Source organism: Calypte anna, chromosome 12 (genome assembly GCF_003957555.1).
Source record: "Calypte anna isolate BGI_N300 chromosome 12, bCalAnn1_v1.p, whole genome shotgun sequence".
NCBI lineage: Eukaryota > Metazoa > Chordata > Aves > Apodiformes > Trochilidae > Calypte > Calypte anna.
Genome location: NC_044258.1, coordinates 3,022,801 through 3,032,230, shown reverse-complemented (window position 1 = coordinate 3,032,230; position 9,430 = coordinate 3,022,801). Strand labels below are relative to the sequence as shown.

General features: G+C 48.5%; 1 protein-coding gene across 1 annotated transcript; it reads right to left on the bottom strand.

The window, feature by feature from the left end:
- Positions 1 to 3,755: 3,755 nt before the first annotated feature.
- LOC103539820 (heat shock factor protein 5) lies at positions 3,756 to 8,567 on the bottom strand. The gene is made up of 4 exons (XM_030458619.1): positions 8,036 to 8,567; positions 7,305 to 7,567; positions 5,683 to 5,865; positions 3,756 to 3,866 (listed from the first exon to the last, which is right to left on the bottom strand). The coding sequence occupies exons 1-4, from the start codon at positions 8,565 to 8,567 to the stop codon at positions 3,756 to 3,758; spliced, it is 1,089 nt and encodes a 362-aa protein (XP_030314479.1).
- Positions 8,568 to 9,430: the final 863 nt, after the last annotated feature.

Sequence of the window (9,430 nt, the reverse complement as noted above, 5' to 3'; positions counted from 1 at the left end):
AAAGCAAGTAATGTGAAGACTATTTCGCAGTTCTCTTGTACGTGGGGCGATGTTACAAGAAGAGTTAAGCAGTGTCTCTGAGATAGAGGTTTTGTTTCGCTTCTCAGCATTCCTAAGGCATGTTTTGCATAGCAGAAGATCTAAACTGCCGAGATGTCAGAAAGAGCTCCCACCGCAGAAAGCAGCGGTCAGGAATGTTATTCCCATATTGCTCTGTCCCTGACACCTTTATTTAGAGCTTAAAGGTCTTTCCGAGTTTTTTTTAGTCTCAGATTCACTACCTGATTTCAAGATGTTATATCTTGAAATAAGTTTAGGGAAATGCATGTAAGGAAATAAGAAAGCTGTGGCTACGGATTTGCGTTTTACCACAAACCTCAAATATACCAGCCCCCGCGGCCACTCTCCACTGTTGCTCAATAGGGCTCCAAAAACTCCGAAAGAACGGGACTGGCAGACAAATGCAAAGAGTGACCACTCAAAACTTTGGCTGGCCCTAACCCTCACATCGAACCCTACCCACAGCACCACCAACAATCGGGCTATGGATTTGCGATTTACCACAAACCTCAAATATACCAGCCCTCAGCAGCCACTCTCCAATGTTGCTCAATAGGGCTCCCAAAAGTCTGAATGAACGGGACTAGCAAACAAATGTATAGAGTGACCACTGAAAACTTCTGGTGGCCCTAACGCTCACATTGGCACTCCAATACTCGGGTTGGGGGTGTATATTTCTATATATTTGTATTTTTGTTACTTTATCCCTTTTGTTACTGCCTTTCCCCTGTGCTAGTGAATGTGTCTCCAGTTGCTTTCAATTTCCCACTTGATGTCTGCAGTCTTTATTCCCCCATTTCTCTTCCCTTGGGGGAAGAGGGGAGGAATGGAGAGTAGGTCTGTCCTTTGATTTGTGGTCTGCCCAAACAGCTAAGCCGTGCCAGTGCGCTTTCTGCATCTGTAAACCAGAGAGCCTTGCTCTTTAATAGGACCGTGTTCTGCCTCTGCTGCCCTCCCCAGCACCACTTCTTGTCCTTGCAATTGAGGGCAACTGAGTCACCCCATCTCTGCTCCTCAGGACTGCTGTGTCTGCTATGCCCGGGGGACTCGCTAAGTGTGGAGATCCTAAGAAAAAGCCTGCTTGCAGAATGATTGCTCCATCTCTCTGTGAGAGGCTGACTTTCACATCCAATTTAATAAGCATTTCCTCAGTGTCAGCCTGTCTCTGGAACACTTGCATGCTGAGGGAACCATCCTCGGCACTACCGTCAAGGTCTAGGAGAGTGTCACAAACAAACAGCCCTGGCAGAACCACACATCAGAGTTCCAGCTTCCATAAAACCAGCAGCAATCTCAAACCCCCTCCAAAAGCAGTGAAGGACTCTCAGACCTTCAGGCACTCCCCTATTTGCCCTGAAAAAAAAAACACTTGCATGTCTTCTCTCCTTCACCAAAATAAAGGAGGAGGGCAAATGGTTTCCAGCAGACCAAGGGCTGGAAGTGTTTGGGCTGGCTACTGGAGAGAAAGAAATTCTTTACCATGAGGGTGGTGAGGCACTGGCAGAGGTTACCCATAGAAATTGTGGCTGTGTCCTGCCTGGAAGGAAGGGTCCATGGCCAGTTTGGATGGGGCTTGGAGCAATATGGTCAGGCAAGGAAGGTTTTGGAAGGCGAAGGATCCCCTGGCAATCAGTTGCCCAGTCTGCCAGTGGTACAGAAAGTACCTGGTGGGATTTTTGGTTTACTTTTTTTCCTGGAAAGCTAGGGTCAGGAGCCTGCTTCTGTTTCTTGAAGACTAAGTTTGCTAACTGTACCGATTGCTTTGAAGAATGCCTGTTGTAATCACATTTATCCCGGGTATATTACACTTCTTTAAAAACAGAAGTGTACCAGTTTGTCATCATCTAGAAGATAGCCTTTGGTGTGTGTTGGCAGGACTCCATGGCCTGAGCATTCTTAAGGATAATGTTGTTTGTTACTACTTCTCTAAGCCATAGTAACAGTTAAAAGAAATACTCATCAACTTCATGTAATGTTGGTTAGCAGAATAAAAACTGAACTCCTACACGACTCTGCATACTTGCAAACACAAGTCTATGAGTCAGCGACTACACAATACGTTGCGTGTCATAAGAGCATTATCTATCTTGGATGTTGCCTTAAAATTGCCAGCTTGTGGTGTTCCTGCTGCCGGAGAACATATACCAGTTCAATATCTTCAATTAGATACCAGTGAGATAATATGAGGGAAATTAAAGACAGGCGTTAGTTGTGGTCTTAGGAGGATGCATGTCTTCTGAAGCTGTCTTTGCAGCGAGAGGTGGAGTGATTGTTTTTGAGAAATGCTCCCCCTCTGTTGGTTCCTGTCCCTTAGTAAATGTTGATGAAAATCCGTTGCAATGTGTAGTTCTGGATGTTTTCATGAGAGCATTTAGAGCCGTTGATGGCATTTAGTCTACTAAGCAGATTTTTGCAGAAGTTTCTATTAGGATATATAATGTTAGGAATATGGTATTTGGGTGGCTTTGTTGTGGAAAGTGTTTACTGCCAGTAGAACGCTTACTGTGGAGCTGAGAAACTGCAACCATCAAATCTCTTGTAAAATTTCTGGTGCCACTTGGTCCATTTTCATTCCAAGCTATGGTGGGTTGGTGTGACAGGACTTTTGTAGAGAGGGAGCATCCAGAGGAGAGGGGGGAGAGAAGAGAGAGCAATACTGGAGCAGAGAGACCTGCAGCTGTGGAAGACCCCCGTCCAGGGGAGGTGACTGTGCCTGAAGCAGGAGGTGAACAAAAACAAAACAAAACAGAAAAAAACCCATACAGAACCAAAAAACCCACCAGCTATTCACATGTCTACCCTCTTAAACTCTGCCCTGGGTTCTGCTCTAGATTCTGACTGGATGCAGGTGACAAGGAATTTCTGGGTTTTTTTTTCTACCCTGTTGTCACTCTTGGATGGCCCTGGCAGCTTCTGGGGAAATGTCTTTGCTCCAGAGAAAAAGCATGCTGGTTTGTTGATACAGTTGTCACCATGAATTAATAAAATCACGAATGCTTTTTTAAAACTATAATACTCCATTATCTGAAATTCAAAGCAGAGAAAAAGAGACAACACTCCTGTCAGTTTAAAAGTTTAATTGCTTGCTTCCTAATAAAGAGTTGTACTCTTTAGTTGTACAATACTCGAGCTAAACCAAATCCCACCCTGTCCCCATGAACAGAAATACAGTTGAACCCAGACTTCTGCTGCAGGAGATCCAGCTCCAGAACCTTTTAAAATTAGCATCTAAAGATATTTAAGTATCAATAGAGAATGTACCCCCCTTTATCCTTCAAATAGTATCTAAAATCAATCTCAATAGATCGGTATGAGTATCTATAAATAGGTATAAATATGTAATAAATAGTACCTAATATAAAATCTGTATACATAGGTATGAATATCTATAAATAGGTATAAATAGGTAGTAAACAGCACCTAATATAAAATCTGAATACATAGGTATAATTATCTATAAATAGGTAGAGATATGTAATAAATAGCACCTATCATAACATCTGATGAAGTGCTTTTTAAACACATAACATCTCCTACCAATATAAATACAATCCTAGTTTAAAAGTTAAAAACCTACTTTGAAGACCAACTGAAAAGTACTAAAACAACAAACAACTTCGCAGCTATAAAGCATCATAGAAAAGGTGGAAAAATGGAGAGGCGAGTCGCCTACAAAATAGAAGTGCAAGCAAAATCTATTCCAACAGAGATGAAATAATCCGGCTGATCCCCTGCTCCTCACTCGCTTCCTTCTTCCTCCTGAAAGCAGCCCCGCTTGCAGGATGCATCTCCCTGCAGGTGGAAATCTAGGAAGAAAAGGGCGTGCTGAGTAAATCTCAGTCCTTGTGTCCGTTCCATCCGGCAGCACACACAGCAATGGTACTTGGAGCAGGTACCAGAACATACGGCCTGAGAGGCAGCCTAGAACTTGAGCATGGCAGGCCTGCTCTTTAACAAAGAGGAATTCTTCTCATTTTACAAAACTTGACCTAGAAAGCAGGAACCAAACAAATGACAGGGAAAGTGCTCCCGTGCTTCAACATCTGTCATTTGTCTGTGTACTGAGAGCCATGGACACCAAGTGCCCAACGCCAGCCAGAGTGAGCACGTCCAGAGGTGCTGGCAAGTGTCCTAAGACAGTGCTCAAGCACAGTAACCGAGCGGGAGGAGCAACGAAGTGCTCAGACTGCAGACAAGAACTAAAGTATTCTGATCTCCCCTTTCTGTAACACTTGGGTCAGAGTAGCTCTCGGGTCATCTCTCAAAAAGCCGCAGAGTCTCTCTTACCAGGGGAGTTGTCATCCTGAGAACTGTGTCTCCTTTTCCTGCAGGCAGGTTTTCCAGAGGAGTCTCCCTCTCCTCTCAGTGTGTCCTTGGGCTGGCTTCCAGGTGGGAATTGTGTCTCCTCTCTCACTGCAGCACATGTACCACTAGTATTGTCCTTCAGAACAAACCATCAAAAAAAAGAAAGAAATAAGGATCCCTCAGAATCAGTTTTTGGAGAACTGTTTTTACCTCAGAAGGAAGGTCAAGCTCTTACAAAATGCCCCTGTAGGAGAAACATGACGTAAGAACACTCAGACAAAGGCAGGATGCATGTCCTCACTGCCTGAGCTTTGCCTCGGTTTATCCAACTAGCTGGGAGAAGGAAGCCTGAAGAAAGCCAGGTGCACTCCTTGTTCCCAGCACATGGATCAGTACTGGCAGAACTGGCTCAAGCAACTTGGCAGGGCTGCTGATGCAGCAAAATAATGATGATGATGACAACGATGATGATGCAAAACCACACATGCCAGCCCCACACCTCTGCCTGGAAATCCCATCCCAACCCACTCAGCTGTTACAGACATGAAGTTGTAAGGTGTTCCTGTCACATCCCATCTGGTTGGTAACCCAGGGAGATTGAAACTGGATTCCTTCAGAGAGAGGAGCCGAGGGAGGGTTTGATCCAATCCTCCTCTCCAGCCTGTCCCTCTCACTGAGGGGTTTCATGGAATGGGGAGAGTTAACCTTGTCTAACGGCCTAGCCCTGGGGCAGGCTTAACCCTTTCTTAGTTCACCTCTTTTAACAACCATTCAGCCAGATTAACCTCTTGAATTCTCTGCCCACTACTCTCAGAGTAAGACCATTACGCCAGAGGTTTACACCAAACACAGCTTTACTCTGAAATTGAGCGAGATGATAAAGCTTGTCCAAAACACAGCACACTGCACCCTCAGAGCACCAGATTACCCTGAACCGGCCTATACCCACGATCACGTGGAACAAAACAAAAGGAAGCCAAAGAGCCACCAAAAGCTTGAATGACTGTCCCTTATTTTCAGACTCAAACAGGGTTGAAAGAAAAAAAACGTACATCGGCAGGATGGGTATTGCTTCTGTAAGGCTTTAAAAGGAAGCTCAGCACTCCACTCAAGCGTTTGCTTATCCAGAAGCTTAAAAGATTGTCTGTTATGTTCAGTTAAAACAGACTGCTGAATGTAAGAATTCAGCAAATAAAACCAGAACACGATGCTGCTACTTTGCTTTTTTTTTTTTTTTTTCATTAACCACCTCACCCTTGGCACGTTTGTTTTTCTTCTCTTCATTGCCTGGCCTGGAGAGAAAGGCAGGTTACTTACCAGTATCTCAGCGGCAGCACTTTGTACTGGAGCCCTTTCACCTGGGAGTGGGGAACACATCTCCTCCACGAGCTGAAACACATAGTCGAGGTTGACTTCTGCCTGGCTGTTGTCCTCAGAAGTGCCGCACGGGCAGCTGGAGGGTGGGAATTCTGCTGCGCAAGGGGACTGCGCGGGTGGAGTCTGGAAGAAAGACTATCCAGTGAACCTTGCTATGCAAAAATCACAGTGACAGGATGTGTATTGGTTCTCCAAGCCTTGGAAAGGACCCTCAGCAATCCACTCAAGTGTTTGCTTATCCAAAAGCTGGAAAGCTTGTCCATTATTTTCAGTTAGGACAGCAACTTGAATTAGAAACCAAAAGGGTAACTACTTTGCCTTGCTCTTCATTTAACCACCTGACTCTTGGCACTCTTGCTTGCTTTTGTTCTCTCTCTGCCCGGGAGAGAAAGCTCCCAGGAGCTGTGCACTCCTGCCACGCACTGTCTGCTTACCCAGATCTGGGAACTTCTGCTCTTGGTAGGACCTGCTGTGTGTGGGTGTGTGGACATGAGAACCACCCCTTTCACATGCTTTGAAGGGCAGGTGTGTCCTGTGCAAGCCCAGCAGCTGGCCTCCAAGCCCCAAGAAACTTTCCCTCTCTAAGTGGCTCCTAACCTTCAAGTGATGCTCTCTGCAAGACTCGGGAAGGACAAGCACCAGGCCAAGGCTCTCTTGCCCACCAGGGCTGGAGTTTCCTTACGAGACCACAAAGCACAGTCTGGATCCCAGGGAAACAGGGCTGAAAATCAGCTGGCTGACTGCCAGAAGCCTCTGGTTCACTCGTAGGGTCTCCTTCCCTTTCACCTCACGTCAGGACGCTGCACTCACCTGGACAAGGCTGCACTGGGTGCTCCTCGAAGATGCCAGACCTGGAGAGCCAGAGCAGGCGGGTGGGGAGTGACACGGCGCTGCGGCTGCAAGAATGCCAACACAGTGAGCAGGCTGCCAGAAGCTGGGTTTGCCACCTCCAGTTCTAGTGCTTACTTGGAGGAATCCTTGCAATGATGGCATGGGAAAGCAAATCCCAGAAATGTAGCCCTGCCTCCCAGGGATACCTGAGCTCTGCGTGGTTCAAAGGAAGAGTCGCTACATTTGAGTTGCAGAAGTTTTTGGGAAATTGAAAAAAGATAATAACTGAGACCAACAATGATTTGCATGTAATTCGCTTTTGAAGAAAACAACCCACTCAAGTCAGATTGAAAAAAATTGTAGCAGCACATTGCAGACAAAAGAAAGGCGGCAAGACTTGTGTACTTTCCAGTCTTGGGAGCGCTACAAAAATACAACATGAAGAAGCTAAGGAAGAAATACTCTACACAATGCTTTTGTCTGCTCTTTGTCTTTAGAAACTTCACCTGGGAACAGACTGAGACCAAGTCTACCGCTTTTGAACTGGTTGTCAGTGCTTTCGTAGCATTGTCCTAGTTTTGCTTGACTCAAAAATGTTGAGTGGGAAAGTTAGCTCCGCACTGCCTGGCAGCAGATGAGTGCTTTTTCCCTCAGCCTAGAACCTCAACAGAGAGGCCATCTGGAAAGCCAGCAGGGGACACTCAAGCTCTGGAGGAAGGACAGGCATGCACCTGTCTGCTTTTCAGGGTCTCTCTTCCTTTAGACTCTATGCTTGCTGTTGGATTCTGACTTGAGCTGGACACAACAGAGGACATCTGGGTCTCTTTTCGAAAAACAAGTGCAGAGGTATGTTTCACACCTGTTGGCCTTGACCACTGCTCCAGTGGCAGGATGGAGGGTACCGGTCTGACAGTGTATGTCACCTCCGTGGAGCATCTCTGGAGAAGCGGGAGGGCAGCGCCTTTCCCTGTAGAAGCTGGAGAAGCCTCGTACCCTGGAAGCAGGCAGAGAGAACCCTGTGATGTTCCGGAAGGGACTGGGCTCCCAGCTCAACCTTCTCCTGGCAAAGCGCCGTGGTTCCGGCGTGAGGGAGTTTTTGCTGAAGCTGTCCTATGGCCAGCAGTCCTGCAGTGGGCTCTTAATCGATTCAATGGAACAATTGTCAGGGAAAGGTGTTTGTTTCCACAGGCAAGGGAAGGCAATCTGAGGAGCTCTGCAGCGGCAGCCTTCTCCTCAGGGGAGAAGGTCAGCCTTGTGCTGACCCCAGACAGTTGCTGTGTCAGCTGCAAGGCAGACGATGGGCAAGCGGAGCTCCAGGCGCTTCCCTCCAGCGGGGCAAGTCAGCGGCCAGGCCAGGCAACCCTCCTCCCTCGGGGGAGGGAGTGCCCATGTTCCACCCCCCCAGCAGCCAGCCGGCGCTTCTGACACCCACCGCGGCCCCGCACGGCCCACCCCGTCTCACCGGGACCATTGGCCTTGGGCAGCAGGTCCCCGGGCAGCGCCGTGCCCATCAGCCGGCGGACGCGGTTGGCCGGGCGGCTGCCCACCTCCAGCCCGGCTGCCAGCTTGGCCCTGTTGGCACGCGTCAGGCGCTTGATCTGGGCCAGGAGGTCGGGGCGGTCCCGGCGGAAGTGGGGGCTGCGGAAGTGGTGCAGGGGCCCGGCGGAGCTGCCCCCAGCCCCGCTGTCACCCTCCGGGCCCGGCTCAGCCCCTGGCACCGCTACCACTTTGCGGAACCCGTAGAGGTTCAGCTGCCGGACCAGGCTGCTGAAGTTGCGGGTCTTGAAGACCTCGGCCCCGTCGCCGGCCAGCCCGGCGGCGAGGCCCGGCCCGGCGCCCAGCAGCTCCCGCTCTAAGAGTGCCTGCTCGATGAGCAGCCCCTCGCCGCGGGCGTCCCAGCGCACGGAGCCGCAGCGGGGGCTGTTCACCAGGAGCCAGAGCTTGGCCGGGAACGTGCTGGGGTTCACTGGGGCTGGCAGACGCGTCTCCTCCATGCCGGCGGAAAGAGGAAAAAGGGAGGAAAGAGAAAGGAAAAGAAAGAAAAAGGGAGGATAAGAGGGAGGGGGGGAGGCGGAGAGACGCGCAGGGATGCGAGAGGGAGCGGAGAGATAGATGGGGAGAGAGAGCGCAGGGACGCGCAGGGACGCGCAGGGACGCGGAGGCCTCTCCATGGCGACGGCTGCGCTCCGCAGAACCGGTGCCCAGCACGCGGCTGACAAATCGAAGACGCATGACCAGATTAAAGGGAGCAAATTAAGTCTATTAGGAATAATGATTAGAAATTGGAATTATAGAGTCCACAGAAAAAGAAAAAGTAAATAAAAAATGGTTAACCTTTTAGTCATGAAGAAAGTGATTATGCAGAGTTATGGATCAGGACTTCACATCCTTTTTCTGCCTCCTTGATGGTATTAAAAACAAAAGAAAAAGATGGTGAATAAAATGAAGAGGAGAGAAAGGAAGCAAAAAGGAAAAAGACTACTGAGGAAAAGGGCAAGCTGGGATGGGGATTTGGGAAAGACAGAATCAAACAGGAGCACCTGGTGATCAGAAGCGGCCAAATGTGGATCCCCATTGGGATCACCAACAACCACAGGGGAGACAAAACATGAGAGACTTAAGGACAATAATTATACAGGGAATAAGAGAAGCAGTTCTCAGAGGGCAGAATATTAACAAGGCATTCAGTGAACATCAAGGGAAAGACGAGTTTCCAACGGAATGGCTGGAGAGGCTGAGGCGAAGCCTGCCATTGTATTCGGGACTTGATCTGAATACAGTGGCGGGTACAGCTCTCCTTAAAACTCAATTTGTAGCAAAATATTGGGGAGATATAAGGAGGAAATTGGAGAAGTTG